Source organism: Apis mellifera, linkage group LG15 (genome assembly GCF_003254395.2).
Source record: "Apis mellifera strain DH4 linkage group LG15, Amel_HAv3.1, whole genome shotgun sequence".
Classification (NCBI taxonomy): Eukaryota; Metazoa; Arthropoda; class Insecta; order Hymenoptera; family Apidae; genus Apis; species Apis mellifera.
The window spans coordinates 1,409,607-1,433,113 of NC_037652.1; the positions used below are offsets into that span (position 1 = coordinate 1,409,607).

Sequence of the window (23,507 nt, forward strand, 5' to 3'; positions counted from 1 at the left end):
TATCTTACTTTTTGATAAAGAATTCTTTTAAAAATTTTCAAAAAATAATAAAACAAAAGATATGATGACAAATTCGTTTTTTTTTGTTTTTTGTAATAATTTATGTAAATAATATGTGTATTAAATGTAATAACAAATTTATATAAATAATATGTTAAAAAATATAAAAAAAGAGAAAAATTCGAAGAATTTGATTGAAAAAAATCTCTAAAGCTTGCAATGAAAATAGATTATTTTACAAATAACGTAAGGAATGTCTACAACGATTAAAATATAAGTTTGAATTTACTATTCAAAAAAAAGAAAAAAAAAAGAAAGTAATTTTAACGCTTTAAAAGCGTAAAAATTTTTTTCGATTAACAAATAATTTTTTAAACGCTATTAAATGATATAAAAATATTTACTTGTTCAGCTGTGTCCTCCTGAGCCATTTTCCTTATGAAGAATTAATAAATTTCTCTCATAAAAAACATTTTTCTCCCAAGAATTTCTCCAAAGAATTATTATCGCTAATGTCACTTTAAAATCACAGCCATAAAGTATTTTTCATATTTTTATATTAAAAATTTGTCAAAAAAATATGGACTAATCGAAACCATGATATTATGTCACTTATATAAATGAAGTTAACCATATATTATGATTATATAAAAAAATTTAACATCGAATTATCGATTTCCTCGAAAATCGAGCTTTTTCTTAATATTTAACATTTCATTAAAAATTTACATTCTATGTTTTATATTTCATTAAAATTCATTCAATAATTTTTCGATTATTTTTGAAAAAAGTTTTTAATTAATTTTATAATTAATCTAATTAAAAATTGTTTGAATTAATAACATAACCTTTACACTATTGTTCTTTTTTTTTCTTTCTTCTTCTTTTTTAATAAAGAATTAAGAAATAAGTTAATTGATTGGAAGGAAGGATTGAAATTACTTAATTGCCTTTTTAGAGACTGCCGGCGCGCACATTTGCTCATCATTGTATTTCTTGCAACATGGTCTGCGAATGATCACGGTTACTGGCTAAAAAATTCATAATAATATCTTTTATTCTCAATATCTCTCAATATTTATAAAAATTTCTCGAATTGAAAAATCTTGTGATTTACCCAGTTTTCTCCTGGAACGTATCCGTGCTCCATATTTTCAAAATTTTTAAAATAGAATTCTATTAATTTATCATTTTTGATGAAATGACATTCCTGAAAGAAACTGAAGTTCGTCGAAAAAGGCATAAACTATAGAACAAGATTAGATAATGAAATAAATTTTTATTCAAATAAGTGTTGAAATAAAACTTTTTATTTTTTATTTGTAGAATAAATTATTTAAAATATTATGATTATTTTATTTGATATTTAATTATTTAGTTATTTGATTTCATTATAAAGATGTAAAAATATATATTTTTTCTTAAATAAAAATGATAAAATAGCTTTCTCATATAGAATTTTTATTTTTAAAATCTACTTTTATCTAATATATTTCTATTTGTATTTTTCAATTTATGCATTACTTTATTTGAAATAAAATGTCTAATAAAGAATTTTATTATTTATTATAATATATTAATTTTTATCTGATAAATAGATAATCATATTTGAAAATAACTTATTTCTTAAATAAAATTTTAAAATTTATTAGCAAAAATTTTAAGTAAATTTATTTTTTATTATTATAATTATTATAATTATTTATTATAATTTTCATTTAACGATGAAATTATAAAATTAATCTTATTTAAAGGGATATGTTTTTGCATATATTTGTAAAACTTTTTGTTAGGTATTAACTTATCTTTTTTTTATTAATATATTAATAATTAATCTTATTTTTTGTTATTTTATAAGAAGACAATTATTAATAATTATAAAAAAAAGACATATTCATATCATTAAAATTTAATGAATTAATAAAATATATACACTTCAATTCAAATAATAATAATAATAAATAAATATATAATATAAAATATGAATTAATTTATATAATTTTTTCAATTATTTTGGTTTCTATTTTAATATATCTGCAAAATTACTAAATATCATAAATTAATAAATACTCGGCTAAAATAATGATTGTAAAGTTGAAATTTTATTATGTGATACGAGATAAGAATCATTAAAAGGATCATATTATTATGAATCGAGTTTTTTCAGATTATTACTATTACAGATTTTATCATTTTTATCTTTTCAAAATAAGATTAAAATCAAATTGCGCAGTTTTTATAAACGAGCATAAATATTATATTATATGTTACCATATTATTTTATATATATTTACATTTAAAATATTTATAAGTGAATTTAGAAAATTATTAATATTACTAATATAATAAAGAAAAATATAAAATCATAAATTTGTGTGAAATTCTTCAGTGAAATAAATTTTTAATAAATTATTGATAAAAAATATTTTTAAATTAAATTAAATCAATTGAAATTTTCTATTCTGAAAGAAGTACGTATGTATCTTATAATCTTATAAATTTCAAAGATTTGAATAAATAAAAAAACAGAAATTGATTGTATTGATTAATTATTATGTCAATGCATGGAAATGCTTATATCTATTTGCGACGAGAATAAACTAGATTTGAACTACGTAACAACAATGCAATAGTATAGTAGTAACTATAATTCTACTGCCAATATTTTATTTTAATAAAGAGTTTCAAGGTTCACCGCATTAATTCTTCTCCTGTTATCACATGTTTTGGCACGATTTTTGACCAGTTTGACATTGCAAATTAATTCACAATAATCGAGCTACATTATCATAATACAATTTATCTAATCAATTGTTTTTACAAATTTTCAAAAGTTTAAAATATAATATTGTTACAATTACAATTTATTTAATGCTATTTTTGACTTATTCTAATTTCATAATTTTAACTTTCAACTATTTATTAACTATTTCATTAGTGATTTTATAAAATCATTATTAAAAAATTCAACAGATAAATTTATTTATCAATGATAAAATGTCATGATTTTTATATCAATGTTCAATGTATCAATTACTTAAAATAATCCTTAGCTTTCTTTAATCTAATCTAATTTAATTATTCTATTTTTTTCAATTCTTAAAATATCTTAAAAGACTTTTAAACAATTTGATACACATATATTATTCTATTTCATTTCCTAATTCTAAATCCTTCTAAAATCAATTTAATCTACTTCAACTTTAAATATCTGTTAGAATAATGATAGACGAAAATTTCTGAATCATTTAATGTATCATATTTAATACAATATGTATCTAATAATACTTTAATTCTATTTTTAATAGATTATAAGATAAAAATTAATTTAATCTATTTAATATTAAAATTAACAAAATTTTATAAAAAGCTCTAAGTATTTATTTATATATCTAATATAATATTTAATTCTATCTCTTAAATTAATTTTATTTTAGAAATATATGTTTACATGTATAATTTAAATCAAATGATGACGAAATGTATACTCATCAAACATAGATGCACCTGTTGCAAAATTGAATTAATTTATAACGAAATCATAATTTGTTTTTATGAAAAATCAATCGATTTAAATTTTGAATAACTACCAAATCAATATTAAAAATTCCAAAGTATATTAAATACTTATGGAAATAAAATTCTACACAATCAAAACACAAAGATAAGATCTCCAAAATATATCTAATATTTATATAATATATTATAAAGTTAATATAACATTTTATTAATCTCAATTTTTATAATTATCAATTAAAATACATACAATAAATTTTCCATTAAATTTTTCCAAAATCGTCGATAATTATTCTAATCTCTCTTTGATTCAAAACAAAATATAGTACTATAGTATGCATCATATGATCACTGATTCATAAAAATATTCGAATACTATTTTATAAAGAAATTCATTTAATCCAAAAATTATCATCATTTTTTCAATTTTTTTCAAATACAATTTCGTCTAAGAATTTTTTAAAAATTTAAAAATTTTATTCGATATCATTATAAAATTAGTTTAAATAAAATTCATCGAAATTTTAAATTTTATCTTCTTAAAATAATATCTCAATGAAAAACAAATTGCTCCACGTACGAACCATATGGTTTGCATTCACAAAATTTCGTTAAAAAAAATAAAAAAGATTGATCATTAACATTTCATCAAAAAAAAATAAATAAATAAATAAATAAGTGTTCGAATACTTTCGTGAACCATACATCTCACAACTTCTCATCTTCGATGCGTACAAAACGAAAATCGATCTAACCTACTCGACACCCAGCAAAGTTCAACGAAACGACAAAAGTCAAAGTATCCAAACAAATCCCCGTACGTACATGTTTAATTCGTCTACGCTTGCACGACATAATCCAACGTCACGTAAAGTTCCCCCAACGATCACTTGCACGAATAAAAGGGTTACCTCGTCGGATACTTTAGCCACAGTGGATGGCTCCTCTTCGATCTGCTGTTGTACCTGCGCGTGCGACTCCTTGCCATAGCATTTGCACATCCTGCTGAACAGCGATCTGTTTTTCGTCTTCATGTCGCCAACCTTGACCCAGTGTTCTACTTTCAGCTCTTAATCGGGGATTTCAATTTCAATTGGGATGTTCCACCTGTTCCACAAGCCGGAAGATATTGGACTGATCGTTTTTCGACGCGTGTTACGGCTGTTATTAATTGTCTCACGACACATGGATCGGATGAAAAACGCGTCAGATAAGCGTATCAACGCTTGTATGGTAGAGACGTTTTTCTCCAGGGAAGGAAGGCGGCTGGATGCTATTGCGCTTGAGCGGAAATTCTTCACAGTCGAGACGCATCATCATTCGAAATTCGAACGTTTTGACGGGGGATGACAGATTGACAATCTCTTTCACACGAGATTATTTTGACCGTGACACGTGAAATCTTTACTTTATTTAAATTTGAATGTAAAAATTCGTCAAAGAATGATCATTCGAGATACGAAAGTTTTGGGGGATGATGAAATATTTTTTGTTTATTTTTAAAGATGCACAATCATTGAAGGAAGGAAATTTGAACATCTCGATGAAGGATGACAGATATCCTCTTATCTTTTAGATAAGATTTTGACAACGGAGTTTTTATTTTTCTATTTTTATATGTATATAAATTTTTAAGCCTCATAGTTGTTCAAGATTTGAAAGTTTTGAGGAATAATCATGATAAGAAGTTCTTTTTTTGATATTTCCTGTTTTTTTTTTTTTGCATCAGGAAATTTGAATATCTTAAAATGACAGATCGATGATCTCTTGTTCTTTGCATGAGATTTTGGCTATGATACGAAATCTATTTTCTTTCTTTTTTTTTTTTTTTTTTTTTTTTTGATATTTTTCATATGTAATTTTTAAAAGAGCACCAAAAAATTTGAACGATAGAAGATGGATCGATTATCCTTTTCATTTAGATGAGAAATTGATCGTGATTTGATTTTTTGTTTTTTTTACATTTTCAAAATACAATTCAAAACTTGAATATTTTTAATAATAAAGTAATAGTTTTTTTTAACATTTAACTGAATATGAAGTTTTGAAGTTTCTTATCATTTAGATAAAATTTTGATCATAACATAATAATTTTCATATTTTTCTATTTCTGTATTTTATATATTTTTCAAAATGAATCGCCATTCGAAATTTCAAACATTCTAAAGAAATAGATGAAAATAATTAATTTTCATATTTTTGTAAGTATAAAAATTTTGTAATCCAAAACTTGAGTATTTTTACAGGAGAAAATCTATTTTATTGACCGTAATTTTTATATTTTTTATAACACATTAAAAATTTGAATATTTTAAGCATAACAAATTAATAATCTTTTATCATTATCTGAGATTTTAATTCTGCATTTTTTAAATGAAATTAATAGAATAATATGTAATTAATGGTATGATCAAATAAAAAATGATTTCATATCTGTGTAAAAATAAATTAAAGAAAAAACGAATACAATTTTTTCATTTTTAAGTAAATCAACTTTGAAAATTTGTCAAGTATATATAAATAATTGACTACTTCCCAATTAAATATAAATAAATGTCGATAGAAAATTATTTTACATACATCTGAAAAATAACTGAAAAATATACAATTAAATTTTATTATTTAAGTTTGTTTTTTTTAAAAAGTCAAAATTAAATATGTATTAATAGTAAAAATAATTATATAATCGTATAATCAACAAATTTTCAAACTAAATTTTTTTAAATAAAAAAATTTTATTTTTATTTACGTTTATCTTTAAACTATCTTAAAGTTTATATAAGTTATTAGTAATTATATTATTATTTATTATATATAAATAATTATATATAAATCTATTAGTAATTATTTTATTCTTATATAATTAAAAATTTATTAATTTTATTTATACTTGAAAAAGTTTCAAACTTTACTTACTCGAAAACGAAAATTTAAATTTGATATTTTTTTTTTTTTTAGATAATTTTTAATTTTTGCAAATTCATCTTCTTTGTACCATATATCATTAAACATTTTCTTTATATTTTTAAAAATTCATTTGAATTTCGAAATATTTTGATAAAAGATAATAAATCAATAGCTTTTTATTGCATAGACAAAATTTTGATTTACAACTTTTATATTTTTCTTAAATATGTCATTTAAATTTCGAATATTTCAATCAATGATAGTCTATCGTTTTTATATTTTTATTGCTTTTGAACGAAATGAGTATTAAGTTTTTAATTTAATCTATCTAAATTTATCATTTATGTAAATATATCTAAATATATATATTTTTTATTTTTTCTGATCTTAATTTTTTTATCTAATAAAAATAATATTGTTTTTGCACAGATATAATTATTTTTTAAATAAAAAAAAATTAGAAAATTTTTAATTTCATTTAATTATTGTCATATTTAATATAACAAAGTGAATGATATTCAATAAATGATTGTCTAAAAAATTGTTCTAAAAAAATTCGTAATTATTAAATTATTAAAATATTTTTTTATTTTAATATGAAAAAATAAAATTTGATAAAAGATATATATGAGATTTATAAAAATTTTTACTATTATCCTTAAAAATAGCTATCAATATAGCTAATCATTCAATTATCAATTATTAATAATAATATAATGGAAATGTATAAATAAAGTTAATAATATTTCCTTAAAAATCATGAAAATTTTGATTGATCTTAAAATTTTTTAAACAGTTAGGAAATGAGCTAATTGTTATATGGATTGATGGTTAATTGGAATTACATTACATTGGAATAAGGACCTACATACAACTACATGTGCTTTTTAATAATGTTTTTATTTGAAAAGAAATCTTTTAGAAATATCCAAAATAAATTTTTGCAGAAAATTTCTTTATAATAAGAAACTCATGATATTGTATCATTTACGAATAAGATAAATAATAAATGATAAAATTTTTACCAACCAATAAAGACACGAATTTTTATCAGTATAAAGACACAATGAAAGAAATTAAAGAGAATATTAAAGAAATTAAATAGAAAAATAGTCATAATTCATAATCAATCTTAAGAAGACATAATAAAAAAGATGAGTAAATTATTTATCTCATTAAATAAAAATATAGCAAACAAAATATAGAACAGAGAACAAAATTATTATTAGAAAAGTAAATTAGAATAAATCACTTTATCAAGTATTATTTAAAACATGATATACTTGAAAATACGCATTGAAACAAGAACAATTTGGAAGACAAAAAGAATATTATAAAATGACATATAAAAAATATCTCTTAAAGTGTCACATGCGATGTTCAAAATAAATTCATAATAAAAAAAAGAAAGAAAGAAAAAAAGAAAAGAAAAAATAAAAAATGAAAAACATAATCCATCAGCATATCATAACATAATTAAAGATTAAATGATAAAATTTTTTATTTCAAAACACATTATCAAAACGTAAAAATAAATATAGAAGAAGAAACAAAAATACCGATGTCATCAAAGAGGAATAGAATAAAAGAAAAGAGAAAATGGAAAATAAAAGTAATAGTCATCAACATATGATGACACAACTAAAAGAACATAGACATAAAGTATAGATATAAAAATAATAATAAGAGAAGAGATAATATATAATATCACTATCATATTAGAATACCCATTAAAAAGAAATTTATTGAAGAAAAGAATTATTTAACTTGAAGTTTCTCTTAAATTATCACATGAAGATGGAATAAAAATATAAAAAAGTTAAATGTCAATACGATAATACGATTAGAAGAAGAAAATAAATAACGGGATTCTTCAACACGGTTGCACGAGGACACAAGAAGCGCAGATGATCGATTTCGAAGGTTCTTATGGCCATGTCACATGTGACATACTAGCGCAATCATTAAGAATGTCGTTTTCACAGAGTACTAGTATCGTACAGAGCACGCGCGTTCGTTCGCCAATTTTCATCTCAGCTTACTGACCCGCATCCTCGACCATATTTTTCAATGAACTCGTCAACGAAGTCTTATCGTTGATAAACTTAATGGAATTGCTATTCGCGCCATCTACACCGTGATTCTTATTTTTGAAGAAAGATTTACGATGGAGAAAATTTTTTTTTTTCTTTTTAAATATAATTTAATTTTTCTATATAATAATTTTTTTAAAGTATGATGAAATAAAGATAATAATCTTATTAATTTTTTAAACAAGGTTTTATTAAAAAGAGATTATAATTAGAAATATATATGTTCTTCCTTCGTAAAGAATAAAATAATATCTATTAATTTTTGAATAAAAAAGAAATAAATTTTACACTTAAAAATTATAATTAAAATGCTTTTTTAAAAATAAATATTATATTTTTATCGATTTTCAATGATTTTAGAAGAAAATTTAATTTAAAAATTTTAATTTTAAAACTATAAATAATTAAAATTTTTTTCGATTAATGTTATTACTATATAGCAATAATAATATAATATACATATTTTATAAAAAAATATACTATCTTATTAAGAAATTAGATTTTAAAAAAAATTTATAATTATCAATTTTATTTTTTTTTTTTTTTCAAAAAATTGATAAATAATTCTAATGTTAAATTTTTATTTTTATCTTAATTTTTAATTCGATTAAAATTTAATATGTTCAATGATATCACAATTTTTTTTTTTTTCTATAAATATTTTATTTTAGCAGCATTATTTAAATATTAATATCAGTATCTCTCACTAATTTAAGTTAAACATTCAAGGATATTCATATTACATGTTATTTAAAGATAAATATAATATATTATCGCAAATTTCTGATTAAGTATCAATTTTTATCTTTACATTTAAATAATATTTTTTCTTTTTCATTTTATTTAGATAAAATTATTCTATATATTTATTAAACATTCGTAATTATCAATTAACAAATATAATTTCATCAATCAAATTAAATTAATAATTTTTATTTGTAGAATTAATATCAGAAACTTTTAAAAACTCCTAAGTTATTGTTTTTCATTATTGCCAAAGAATACGAATATTAATAAAATTTGTATTCATATTTAAAATAAAAAACGAAATATTTTGTCGTCAATTTGCGTCAATAAAATAAAATTTATTATTTTTAGAATTCTATGAAGAATTCTATTCTTTTTGTTTCTTAGAAACTTAATTTCAGCAAAATTTTAAAATTAAATTGAATTTTATAAAATTTAATTTTAATTATAACTTTAATGAATATTAATATTTAATGAAGTCTAAAAATTTCTCTTCAAGTTTAAAAATTTCAATTGTATAAATTTTATTTTTATAACGATTTAATTTTAACTTCTAATTTTCCTTAGCTTTATTGAATCTTCAATTCTCATCAAATCTTTTTGATAAAATCTATTTTTAATAAAATTTGTAATGAAATATTAATTTCTAACTTTTATTCAAAATTCTACATTATAAATTTTGTATTTCTTATTTTAAAATTGAATATTGAGTTAACTTGTATTTTATTAAAACTTCATTTCATCACTAATTTCTTATTTCTAACAAAAATTCAACATTCGTTTCAGTTACAATTTTAAATAAGAGTTATATAAATAAAAATTGAGTAATTTTTCAATATTTTATGATACAACACGTGTATCGGTGAATATTAAAAAACTTAGAAGATGAAAGATTAAGTCACAAATTTGTTATCGTGTCCTCATTCAAAATGGTCGTTGTCGCCAAAAGGGACGCGAGTTTGTTTCGTAATCGATAGCCTCCAACCGCGACACTCGCTCAATGTTGCGAGTTCAGTTGTTAAATCGTCATAATGACCTGTTTTTCATGCAACAAATTAATCTTTAATTTTTTCCTTTATTATAGGAACTGAATACTTCCTCTTTTTATTTAAATTAGTAATTCAAATAAAAGTAGGTAAATATGATTCAAAGTTTAGTTATATAATTATTTGAAAATTTATTGAATTTTTAAATTTTTACATAAATCATTTTAATAATAATAATAATTTCGTCGCATTTAAAAGATCATTTAAAAGATTAAAGATGAAAAGTCCAAAAAGGATTGTTCCTCAATATTTATTTCCAATTATGAATCTTTATATGAAAATTTGTATATTTTTTATATTTATTATAGTATTTATTATTATATAAAATTTTCATTATCTATAAAACTTTGGATAAAAGTTTATTTATATATATATATTATTATTATTCATTATATTCAATATATCATTTATCATTAAACAAAATTAACTTTTTCATTATCTATAAGTCTTTACATAAAAGTTATGTGTTTTTTTATTTATATTTATTGTATTAGTTATTATCATCAAATTCATTATAAAATGCAAGAATATAAAATGAAAATATTTGTTATAATATTTAGAAAATGAAATATCTATTTGAATTACATTTCGTTTTTTTTTATATTTATAAAAATATAAATTTTATATATAATTATTCACACTTTATTAAATATATTTATATTTATATGACAAGAGTTTTGTACAGTTTTAAGATTGTATTATGCAAAAGTCTTTATGCAAATTGAACATTTATAGAAAAATATTTCCATATACTATTACGTGTTGCTTCTTTATAGCTTTCTGACTCCTTATATGTAAATTTTTCAGAAATATTGCATATAAATCGAATTTATTTACGTTTTCAGTACATCAATTATTTTTTATCGTGATTATTATGTCATCATTATGTTATGATTATTAAATATAATTATCCCTATATATTATACATCTTTAAATTTCTACATCTATCATTTTTAAATTTCAAAGTTCATATTTTCAAACTATCTATTTATCTATGTTCCACTACTAGTATTATCATTCTACATTATTATTATATCATTTTATTATATATCATATTATTCAACTATAATGTAATGTCAAAAATAAATGAAGATAATTTTAATGTAAACAATAATACTTGATGCAATAAAAATAATTGATACTAATATAAAATATTTTTATTGAATTAAATATAACACAAAATAATATTTATATCTTACCTTTAAAATTAAAATCAAAAAGTATACTGTTATTATTATATCATTCTGTTACATATCACATACAGCATTCAGCTATAATGATAAGTGATATAATCAAATGTCAAAGTGAAGATAATTTCAATATAAACAGTAATAATAAAAATAATTGATACGTGCGATTTTACGTTAAAATATTATTCCATTAATTTAAAAACAATATCGTATTTGTCAAAATCAAAGAAATTCAAAGAGATTAATCCTCCTATCTCATTAACCCATAAAATTTCAGTTAGAGAAATCGAAAACCATCCAAACCATCCAAGATCGGATCAACAAAGCTCCATTCATCCGGTCATTCCAGGATAGTTAACGAATCGTTGAGTGTTAATTAACAATCATTTTCGTGCTACTTATGCAACGGTAGAAGAAAGTCAAGGTCACGAATCAAGAATGGACGGAGAAAATCATTCAACCTCGACTCACCTTTTGATCGATATGATCCCACTTTTCATTGTAAGGCCGCCTTTCTTCCGTCATGATACAATGTCACACGAGTCGACGGTCACGCGCCAATGGAACGAGAGAGGAAAAAGATGAATATAAACTTTTTTCTCTTCCGTGAAACGCGAAGAAAACGCGATCAAAGGCGAAACACGAAGAGAACGAGGAGAGTCTATAACGAGACAAGCAATCTCGACGTCCCTCTAGAGATCACTAAAGACTTACATCACGCGATTCTCGAATTCTACATCGAATCTGCATCGTGGCTAGAAATACAAGCGACTCGCGTGCGAACCAGGTGTATTTTAGGCGAGGCGAGCCAAGCGAGCCGATTCGTCGACAACTGAAGTTTCTTTCGTCTATGAACGATGATTATGCATTCATTGAATAAATATTTTATTTCGGTTATAAAAATACATACAGATTCCTGATCTAGAATTCATTGAGAATTTATAATATTTTGCTTATTTATTTATTTTTTTAATTTATAAATGTTGAATGAATTAAGTAAGTATTTTATATAATGTATAAAATATAATGTATATATAAATGTATCTTGAATAAGTATCTATTACATAAAGTAAGTTGCTAATTTGTTATCGATCGCAGACATTTTTTTCATTTATGATTATTATGTATTTATCAAATAGGAATTTTATTTGAATTATCAAGTTATATGTTATAGATTTTGGCTGAATTGAATTTTTCATTAAAAAGATTGAGTGAAATACATTAATATTATACATAAACTGAACGAATAATTAAAATTAAATCAAAATTAAAAAATTACAGTGAATTGTCTTAAACAATCGAAACCTTTTGTTCTTTAAACTACAAAATAATTCCCAATCAATTTTAAATAATTTTTGTTGTTGTTGTGGATCTCTAAAATTCAGTTCAAAATTTTAAACTGTAATGTATGTTAAATATATATAGTAAATAAATATTGTCTGTGCATTCTATTTTGATCATAACTAATACGATATTATGATATATAGAGTCAAACATAGTCACGTACTTGCAGACTGGTGATCAAAATATGTATATCATATATCTACATTACACATTTACAATTTAAATAATTTAAGTCTTTGAACTTGAAGATTAAAGCCTTTAAGGATTTTAACTTTTTAACAGTAAAATTCGAATCCAGAGAATTTTAGAATTTATAGTTTCAATAATTTTTCATTTCAACAATATTAATTTGAATAAATTTTATTGAATATAGCAAAGCTTTTTCGAAAATTTTTCGTAGATTACTAATTATTTCGAATATTTTTTTTGTTTTTTAAATAAAAATAAGAAATTCTAATAACGTAATTTATTAATTATTAAGATAATATGCATATTATATATTATATGATTGACATTTCCTTGTATATTACAGTTTATATCTGTTTTTATAATATAAATGCTAATAAATACTTAAGTTGTATATATATTTGCGCAATCTCAAGCGTAAAAGGATTAATGATGAAAGAAGATGCAATGTTTTAAAGACAGATAATAATAGATGATACTTTTTCATTTCATATTTTAAAAATATGTACATTGTAAGAAATGATTTTTATTTTATAATTCTTTTCATAGTCTCGCCATTAATTATCACATCTCTTCAAAAATATTATTTTTGATGATCAAGAAAATAAATACGCAAATACGCGAAAAAAAAAACATGATTTCAATAGATTTCAAAATTCATAGATGAATTAACGGTTATTGATCGAATAATTTTTCTTATATAAAGTTGTTTAGAAAATTTTATATATTATGATAGTTACCTGGATAATTTCTTATAACAAAATTGATTAACAAGCAATGTCAGGATGGCCGAGCGGTCTAAGGCGCTGCGTTCAGGTCGCAGTCCACTCTGTGGGCGTGGGTTCGAATCCCACTTCTGACAAATATTTTGTACATTCAAAATTATAATGAATTGTTATGAAATTGAACAATAAAGAGACATTTTATTTATTTTTATAATGATTTTAAAAAAATTTTACTATATAATTATTTAAATGAAAAAATGCAGAAAAAAGCGAATAGTGATTGTTTAACTGGTTGTTTAATTTATATTTATGTAATATTTTAAATAAATACTGTAAATAATTTAATACTTACAGTTATCGTAAAATATTGACATCTTATAATATTTATTCAAACTGATTTAATATATAAAATTTTTATATATATTCATAAAAAATAAATAGTTTATTGAAAGGTTATTGATAAAAGTCACTGAAAAAAATATTTTTATTTTCAAATTTAAATTAATTTTCTCGTTTTCTGTTATGCCTTAGATTCCTACTATTTCCTGTCACATACAAATTATATTAGTATGATTATGAGTGTATACATATACATTTTGTTCTTAATTTAGAAATGATATAAAAAAATAATATATATATCAATACCATATATCAATTTAATTTATAATAAAGGAATTAAAAGGACATAAATGAATATGTAAGCAATAAAAAATTTTTATTTTGATTTTCGATTGTTTATTCAGTTATATTAAATGACTTTTTATTTTGATCGAAATATGTGAAAGAATTTGAATTTTTATTTTAGTGATTTTATAAAATTCATATTTGTAAAATATATTTTAATCTTTGTACTGTATAATCAATAATTATAGAATTATTCTAGTAAAAGATTAATTGTGACATAATGTCAACATAAACATTATAAAGCTATTTTAATACTGACGCATTAACTGACAATCATAACAGTTCCTTAGTGAAAATATTGTTCTGTAAAATCTTTTTAAATTTCTAATCATCATTTATATTTACTCTAATACTATAATAAAAAAACAACATGAATTATTGTTACAGATATATGTGTAATGCAGCAAAACGAAATATAACAATAGAAAATACAAGCAGAATTATAAAGCGGATAACAATTAATTGTCAACATGGCGGATAGTGATTTTCTCATTACAATTTCAGGTCCTGCTTTATCATTATTGTTTTACGAAAATGTTCGTAGTAGCGGGGACCAGGTGAGAAAGTTTTTTTTCTTCTTTGCTTATTATTAATAATTTTGTATTTTAACATGACAATTCGAATTTAGATCATGAAATCTGACATTTTAACCTCAATAAATCTAACCTTATAAACAAGGAAATTAAAAATACTGTAAAAAAATATATTGATTCTTTGTATTTTAGATAGGCTTTTTACTAGGAGAAACACTTGAATTTCACATAAAAACTTATACAGATTTAGATAATCAAGTAGAAACAGTAAAAATATATAATAGTAAGTATACTCGATTGTTTATATTTTATTGACGCAAATAGTTTTTAGTATTACAATAATATTTTGACATTTCTAGACATTGAAGCTGTTGTAACTTGTCCATTGCCTCATACATTACATAATTCTCTTGGCAAAATTAATAAAGAGAAGTTAAAGGACTTTTTACGTGACAAGAGTAAACAAGTGATAGGTTGGTTTCATTTTAGACGAGATGTAAGCTTGGTGCCTACATTCAGGGATAAATTATTACATAAAGAATTTGCCTCGTATTTTTGTAATGACAATGGTTCTAAAAATGAGTTTTTTGTTACTTGTTTGTTAAGTTCTTCAACAAGTAATGAAGGGGGAACTTATAAATTCAAACATGTCTTCTTAAGATATAAAAGAGGGTATGCTTTTTAATGAAATTTTTATATATAATGCTTCTTTAAAAATTTTATTTTTGTAAGTTATTTGATTACAGAGCATTTGAACCAGTTCCTTTACGGATAAGTAACTTAGGAAGTAATTCATTTGCACATGAAGGTTCAGATTATAAACCTACTCCTACCAAAAAATCATCTGATGTTCCAGATATATTTACTAAATTTATAGAATCTTTAAAGTAAATAAGTAATAAATAATATATAATATAATATAATAATAATAAGTAATATATGATATAGTTATATAGAGATATAATTTGAAATTTTTATTAATATTTATTTATATATTAGAATATATTTGAAAATATTCTTTATTAATTGAAACTATTTATTTTTAGTTTGGATTTAACAAAGACATCTGCAGTTGAATCTGCTATCAGTATACAAAAAGCAGCTGAGCAACATTTGAGTCAATTAATACCAGAATTATGTAAATCTGATCTTGAAGTAGCAGAGCTTGAAAAACAGGTTAAGGAATTTATGTTTAGCAAAAAGATAAAAATTAATGGTAGTCAAACTTATGAAGTTAAAAAAGATGAAATTAATGAAGGAAAAGCAAAATCAGAATCTTCAGATGAATCTTCAGATGATACTTATCAGGAATGTCGAACCAGAAATGTAGATCCAGGAATGTTCAAGGATCTTTCTATTGCAACTGTATGTATATGCAACATTTAAATTAATTTTATTTGTATATAATAAATTAATATATAAGTAATTTTATATTTTACATATATAATTATATAATTATTATTTTATTTTAGAGTCAAAGTACTCATAAACTTAGAAATACAATGTATATTGAAAAGAATATTAACCAAAACAAATTAAGAAAATCATCTACCACAAGCATAATAAATAGTTCCAGTCAGGAACCATCACCATTTCTAAATTCAGAAATAACAGAAAATGTATTTAGTAAGAGTAAACGTCTTTCCAATATGGAATCAGAAATTGTAAAAGAATCAAGTTGTAAAAGTGACACAAATATGAGTGGTATTGGACGAGGTAGAGGCAAATCAATGCACGATGTTTATTCAGGATTAAAAAAAGCTAAAAGGACTTCAGGCTCAGAATCGTCTGAAACAAATAGTGTACAAAATACTTCTTTGCAAACTTATAGTCAAGTTACAAAGAAAAAGGTAGACAATGTTCGTAAATTGGATGTAACAGATAACCATTAAATAAAAGTGGTTCTTATATCTTTAGTTTACTTCAAAAGCTTTATAACAACTTATACTTAAATTTTGGAACATTTCCTGCAAAAAAAAAAAAAATTTTAGCGCTTGTGCTACATTTATTATGTGTGTGGTGCAATGTAAATATTTATATATTTTAAAATATAAATTGATATTGTATAATATACAAGATCGTGGTTCGTTTCTAGTAAATTTTAATCTATATAAAAAAACGGTGTTGTATAATATTCATAGTATTGAATCTGTTGTATTATATATAAAGTGGAGAGGCATCATAGACTGAAGTTCCGAATAGGTTTTAATATGCATTCTTTGAAAATTTTATATTTAAAAAGTATCATTCACATTATTTTTTGTACTATTTTAATAACAAATTTATCCAAATATATTTACAATACTTTATATTTTTAAATTAATTATGAAATTCGGAAAAAAGAATACATTTTTTTTTTTGTACATTTTTTAAGTTGTGCCATTACATTTTTAAGTATTTAATGTATAAAATAAATACAATGATTTACATTATTATTTTGTATAAATAACGTATTAACATATTAGATATATTAAATATTTGTAAATAATTAAAATTTTCATAAATAATTTTTTTTTTAATATTATAATGTATTATAAGATATTCGCTCGATAAGAACTTCAATTTTTTTATTTTTATACAAATATTTTAAAGGAATGTTATTACAATATATCAGCCGGATTATTTGGAACACCTGTAACTTCCCATATTGTTGCAGCAAGTCTTCTTGAATGTTCTAATACACATGAAGATGTTGCCAATCCAAGATGAACACAATAAAGTTCGTAAATTCTGATTTTATTGACAGATAGTTTAGGAAAACATGTCTCAGCTAGTTTTCTAATCAATAAAATTATATAAAATATGAAGTAAGAAACTATATGAAAACAAATATTTAAGTAATACAGACCTGTAATAGTCGCCACAAATTATTCCTGGTACTGGAAAATTTTTCATTATATGATTCAAATAAACTTTATATTTTAATGGCGATCCCTAAAAAATACATAATAATAATAATAAATAATAATAATAACAATAACAATATTAATAATAATAATAATATCAATGATTTATACTTTAAATTTGTTTACTCACAGAACTATCCTCAAACCATAAAAAATAAGCATAATTAAAAGTTGTATCTTTCCACATAACTGATAAATGCCCTTCTTCTAAGTGTATTCTGCTTTGTTTAACCATATTCCATATCTGCAAAAGTAAATTTTTAAATAATTCATTAATTTTTAATTTTCAATAAATTACCTTTTTTGTTGTAAGAGCAAGAGTTTCAGGATTTGTGAAATCTAATGTTGGAGCAGTCAATCTATGAGTGATTCTATCTATGTAGATAAAATGCACAAGGCCTGGAAATTCTTCTAGATATTTGTTGATTGTTAGGGAAGTTCTCGTAGATTACATGGCATTAAGGAGGTATATTTAATTTATTAGGGAAAATAAAAAAAAATAATACAAATATATATATAAGTGATTATAAAAGGATATGATCCAAGAGTAAAATTTTTCAATGCTTTTACTTTAAGGAAATCGCTAAAATCATTTAATTTTTGTCGAACGAGTTTTCCTACAGTTGTAAGTACATCAACACCTTGCTTCAAAAAATTCTTATCGAAACACGTTAGTCGATACAATTCTTTTAAATTATCCATAAATCCAGAGGTATTTGATTCAATTTGAAGAATAGATTCTGGATCTCGGGATTTTAATAAATCTATGTATTTTTTTCGAACAAATTCCCATTTTGTCTGTAATCTTCTTTGACACATATCAACATCATTACTAACATTAGCTCTATTTTTTTTAATTCCATCTAATGTTTTTTTCATTGCTAAATCAAAATTTTCAAATGCTGGTCTTAATTCATCGATATCTCTTTGGAGTTGCAAACCATTTATAATATTTAAATAATGGAAACTATCGTATAATCCTGATGATGTAGCAAGATTAGTAATTTCCACTATCATTATAAGATTAATACCATCTGCTAATTCAAAAATGTGAACTGCATTAGCTGTATAATCATGCTCACTTCCAAGTAAAATTAAATTACTATATAATTCATCATCTATTAATGAATGAAGACCTTCGTTAATGGAAGATTCTCTTGATCCTCCTATAATGAAATAATATAATTATTAACATATAATATTATGATAAATAAATATTTTATAATAGTAAAAACCATACTAAATAAATTTGTAATATCTTCTGAAGTAGGATTTGCAAGCTTTGTTCCAAAAGTTATTTGCTCTTCTTTAGAGGAATTGTTTTCAGGTAAAAGAATGTCAATGCAATCATCATTGTTGCTACTTATTCCAGATTGACTATCCCCTTTTCTTCTTTGATTAACTACCCAACACATAAGCATCATTAACAGTATATCAGAAGCATATAAATCATGAGCATTTTTACTAGAATACAATGAAAGAAATTTTTGTTCCACTAATATCAAGATGTGTACATTAGAAAATTCAGATTGTGCCTTTAATTTATCACAAGCATCATGCAATACTTTTAGTATCGCTACACCTAAATCTGTATTTATTGATAGCTGTTCTATTGCTTCTGTAAGCATACTTTGTTCACAATTTCTTAAATGCATCCATGCATCTAATAAACTAGAAACTAAACAGACTTTTTGTCTGTTTATCTTTAATCTGGAATTAAATTATTTATTATAATATCATATTTTTTGTTATAAACAAATTTTCCAAATATTATTTTTACTTACACTGCAACATCTGGTCCACAAACATGTCTTACGATTGCCACATATACTCCTAATGTTCTTTTCATTAATTCTACTTCATCCATAGAAATATAAATGAAAGTATATCCCATAAATTCATCAAATACCATATTTGTACCATCATGACATCTCATTGAAGTATAAGAATTTCCAAACTGAGAAGCCATTACATGTTGAGATGTAACAATAGGTGAAAATAATTGCATTATGATATTTGGATTTAAAATTGAATCCTCATTATTTTCATCCTATATAAAACATAAAAATATATTAATAATTTTATAATATTAATTAGTAAATAATAATATAATAAAATAATAATATTAGTATCATTAATATCATAATATAATGATTAAAAATTTTTTTAAAAAAATATTCATAAAATTCAAGTAATATAAAATATAAAATTTAAATATAATATATAGTAGTAATAGGTACTATAAAATATTTAAATTTTAAATATAATATTATAATTTTTTAATTATCATATAATATATTATAAAAATCTTGCACTTTATTTAATGCACTTAATTTAAATTTTGTAAAAAATTTTAAAAAAACTTACCTTGATTTCAGAAATCAATCCTTGAATTTTAGCTAATTTTTGTATATGATTTGCAAATTTTTTATTACATTTCATAAAAAGAACATCATTCAAATGATCAAAGATTAAAATACCCTTCATTTTATAATTTAATTATTTTTATCACTGTGTGATGCTATTAATCGATATTTATAAATGCATTAATATTTATATTCGTGTTAATTCGATTTATGAATTCATTATCAAATATCAAGCAATTATTTAATATTTTCAGTTATATATATCTAATCATTTCAATGACTTTTCGTATATAACTGCTTTTAATAGAACTTGCTTAATTAAATTTGCAATACAAAAATATAGGCGATGAAGTTGATTATCTATTTTATGTACTTATGTCGCCTTTCAATTCTACGCTAGATGTCCCTTAGTTGAAGATTGTTCTGCGCATAATTCGAATATATGTATACAAATTTTTATGATTTTATCAAATAATTTTTTAAAATTTGTATAAATTTTATATCTTATTTTTTTTAATACTTAAATATTATTTTAAAAAATTTTATATTACATAATATATTATTTAATTTTATTAAAAAATTAATAAGATAAATATTATTAATATATATTGTAAACATATAATTTATGTATATATGTATATATATATATATAGAAGCGAATAATTTTTTATTTATTTGATAAATTGAAAATAAAATGAAATTAAGATAAAATCCAAAATGAAAATATAAATATAATTATCTATATTATTGAATTTAATATATTATATATTATATTTCAATTTATAAAATAAAATAATCATTTTAAAAAAGAAAATAATACTTACCATTATAATTGCATAGTTACAAGTATTATTTAATTGCAGTTTTGATGTAAGAATATTTTTCATTTTATTTATCAAGAAATATATTCTTTGAAGAGGTTAGAAAAATTTTAATAAAATGTAAAGATATAAAGAATCAAACTTTTATTTTGATAAAAATTCAAATAAACAAAGATTTATTTTAGTAATTATTTGCACAGCACACACACATAAAATTTGAAAAATCGATTTAACAAATGACAACAGCTGCAAAAAATTTAAATAAATATTTTACAATATTAAAATAAAATTATTATTTTTTAACAACAAGTAACATATATTTAGTTTTTTCCATAATTTGAAAAATTTATTTTTATATTATTTTAGTAAAATCGTGCCTTTTGAACTAATTGTAGATACAAGAATACAATTGTTAAAATTTTTTTGCGAAGTGCTTTTGTTAAATAAAAAAAAATATATATATAATATGAAGATTCATATAAATACAATAAACTCTTGATTTTAAGGATTAATAGAACAACAGTTAGTAATTATTTAAGAATTGAAATTTTTAAGTTAATATCAAAGTTATAAAAAAGATCATAAAGATTATTAAATTTAAGATTTATAAATTTGGCTCCATAAAATCGAGAGTTTATTGTAATTTTTAACATCATTTTTCAACAAAAGTAACTTCAGCTCATTTAAATAAAAATAAAAATCGTATCATTATTGATTATTCAACACTCGAATTACCCGAACAAGTATTCATTTAATATTCCCTTAAAAGTGACAACACAGTCCTCAGTATATATGTTATATTCGACTAGATTATATTATATAGGTCTCTCTACTAATTTTTTTTTTTTTTTTTTTTTATATTTTTACCTATTTGGTATCCAGACGAAGACAAAATTGCCTGGAATATCTAAATACACATGTATAGTGTATCTAATATCGCATATCAATAGAAATAATCTCAATTCTCAATGGCCAAGTCAATTGGACACTATAATTACAATACAATAATAATTGCAATAATTTTCTAGATCTTTTTCTTTTCTTACATGCTACTATTTTGAAAGTTTCATATAAACCCTGCTAAATTTTTTTTTTCATTTATGATGTTAAATCATCCACTGGCTACTTAAAATTGTAATTTCAATATTCAGAAACAATTGGTTTCAATTTAATATTTTTCAAGTGAAACATATTTTGTTTTCAATATATGATAACTACAATTAATTATAAATAGAATTGTTCGTTTGTCATTTCAACTTCAAAACATAATGTAGAAAAAGTATAGGTTATGTGCGTTGAAAGTCAAAAATAGTCTTGACAAGTTTCAATTAACTCGTTGATATTTGTGCAGAGTGTGAACTGATATCGCAATATTAAAAAAATACTTTCGAGTTTAAAAGTGAATCACACTAAATATTCGAAATAGCGACAAACATGTCTTCTTGTTTGCGTAAAAAAAGATTCTTAATCTATGATTATTCTAGTTTGTTATTTATGATCAGGCCTATACATTTGGCGCATCGTCAGCGCTTTATTATAATTAATTTTTATTTCGAAATGATTTACATTTTTTCATATTTAATAATATGCAGTTTATATGCTACCTTTATTTCTCGATAGCAAATACGTATGCTATTGATAAAAAATAATTTGTGCAGAATAAATACAGACTAATAACAACAACAGCAACAATGTAAACTTAGAGATTTCTTTCGATGCAATGTCAAAAAAGTTATTTAATAATACATAATAGTAACACATTATTCTTTAATAATTTTTATGAAATAATATTTTAAGTATATTAAATATATTAGTTTTAATATTATTATAGACAAAAAAACTTGAATGATCAATAATATATGTTTAAATTATATATATAAAATATTCTAAAATACATTTATTCAAAGTAAATGTTGGTATTTCACTTTTGCAAAATGTTTATATTAAAAATTATACTTCATTATATATCATAAAAACACTTACTGTGTTGTTTTCAATGCTGTTTAAATATATAAGTACCATCAATTTGTTAAATATGATACTGTCTAAAATTTTACGAAGTAAAGTTATATAAAGTGACACTTGTTGACATTTTTAAAGTGTATTATAATATTATAAATGGAAGCATAAATTAATTAATAATTATATTCAAGATTTTGAATCGTAATAATAATATTAAATAGCAAGAATGCTTAGATTAAGATATCTTGTATAATTCTTATAGATTTTTTTCTATAGTTTCTCTTCTTTTTATTAATTCAATTTAATATCTTTCAAATAATGAAATTAAAAACAGAATAATAAATTAAAAATAAATAATATTAATAATGAAAATTATGAAATACAAAAGATAATATATATTTTTCATTATTATATTCATTAAATTAATTGTGAGCTATATCATTACTCCAAATAAAATACTATTTTATTACTACTTATCTCT

General features: G+C 21.7%; 3 protein-coding genes and 1 non-coding gene across 8 annotated transcripts in view; 2 read left to right on the forward strand and 2 right to left on the reverse strand.

Annotated features, from left to right (window-relative positions):
- The window catches only part of LOC551005 (hexokinase type 2), a 51,824-nt gene extending 39,496 nt beyond the window's left edge, over positions 1–12,328 (reverse strand). The window contains exon 1 of one of the 3 annotated variants that reach the window (XM_006557583.3): positions 11,971–12,328. In XM_006557583.3, the coding sequence (XP_006557646.1) occupies positions 11,971–12,024 (54 nt within the window). In that variant the 5' untranslated portion in view covers positions 12,025–12,328. Of the gene's footprint in view, positions 1–4,341; positions 4,387–4,427; positions 4,669–11,970 lie in introns of those variants that run through there. The other 2 variants (XM_006557582.3, XM_006557585.3) reach the window with 2 other exon arrangements.
- The window catches only part of LOC412453 (BRISC complex subunit FAM175B), a 34,089-nt gene extending 17,045 nt beyond the window's left edge, over positions 1–17,044 (forward strand). The window contains exons 1-7 of one of the 2 annotated variants that reach the window (XM_395910.7): positions 14,605–14,743; positions 14,826–14,995; positions 15,164–15,254; positions 15,331–15,643; positions 15,718–15,858; positions 16,018–16,336; positions 16,444–17,044. In XM_395910.7, the coding sequence (XP_395910.3) occupies positions 14,909–14,995; positions 15,164–15,254; positions 15,331–15,643; positions 15,718–15,858; positions 16,018–16,336; positions 16,444–16,863 (1,371 nt within the window). In that variant the 5' untranslated portion in view covers positions 14,605–14,743; positions 14,826–14,908 and the 3' untranslated portion in view covers positions 16,864–17,044. Of the gene's footprint in view, positions 1–14,604; positions 14,744–14,825; positions 14,996–15,163; positions 15,255–15,330; positions 15,644–15,717; positions 15,859–16,017; positions 16,337–16,443 lie in introns of those variants that run through there. The other variant, XM_006557581.3, reaches the window with a different exon arrangement.
- On the forward strand, positions 13,809–13,891 carry TRNAL-CAG. The gene has a single exon. It is a non-coding gene; the product is annotated as a tRNA-Leu (tRNA).
- A 309-nt stretch (positions 17,045–17,353) lies between the features above and the next one.
- LOC726067 (Hermansky-Pudlak syndrome 1 protein homolog) lies at positions 17,354–20,636 on the reverse strand. 2 transcript variants are annotated; one of them, XM_026445515.1, is made up of 8 exons: positions 20,245–20,636; positions 19,662–19,927; positions 19,118–19,587; positions 18,416–19,043; positions 18,176–18,320; positions 18,008–18,121; positions 17,820–17,905; positions 17,354–17,749 (listed from the first exon to the last, which is right to left on the reverse strand). In XM_026445515.1, the coding sequence occupies exons 1-8, from the start codon at positions 20,362–20,364 to the stop codon at positions 17,572–17,574; spliced, it is 2,007 nt and encodes a 668-aa protein (XP_026301300.1). In that variant the 5' UTR covers positions 20,365–20,636; the 3' UTR covers positions 17,354–17,571. The 2 variants fall into 2 exon arrangements, with proteins under 2 accessions (XP_026301300.1, XP_026301301.1); XM_026445516.1 differs by having other exon boundaries at positions 17,542–17,701.
- Positions 20,637–23,507: the final 2,871 nt, after the last annotated feature.

Excerpts from the sequence above, each read along its gene's own strand:
- LOC726067 (XM_026445515.1), bottom strand. The coding sequence starts at position 20,364 with ATGAAGGGTATTTTAATCTTTGATCATTTGAATGATGTTCTTTTTATG. Across the intron at positions 19,928-20,244 it reads GATTGATTTCTGAAATCAAG|GATGAAAATAATGAGGATTC; the intron begins GTAAGTTTTTTT and ends TGTTTTATATAG. Across the intron at positions 19,044-19,117 it reads AGATATTACAAATTTATTTA|GAGGATCAAGAGAATCTTCC; the intron begins GTATGGTTTTTA and ends ATTTCATTATAG.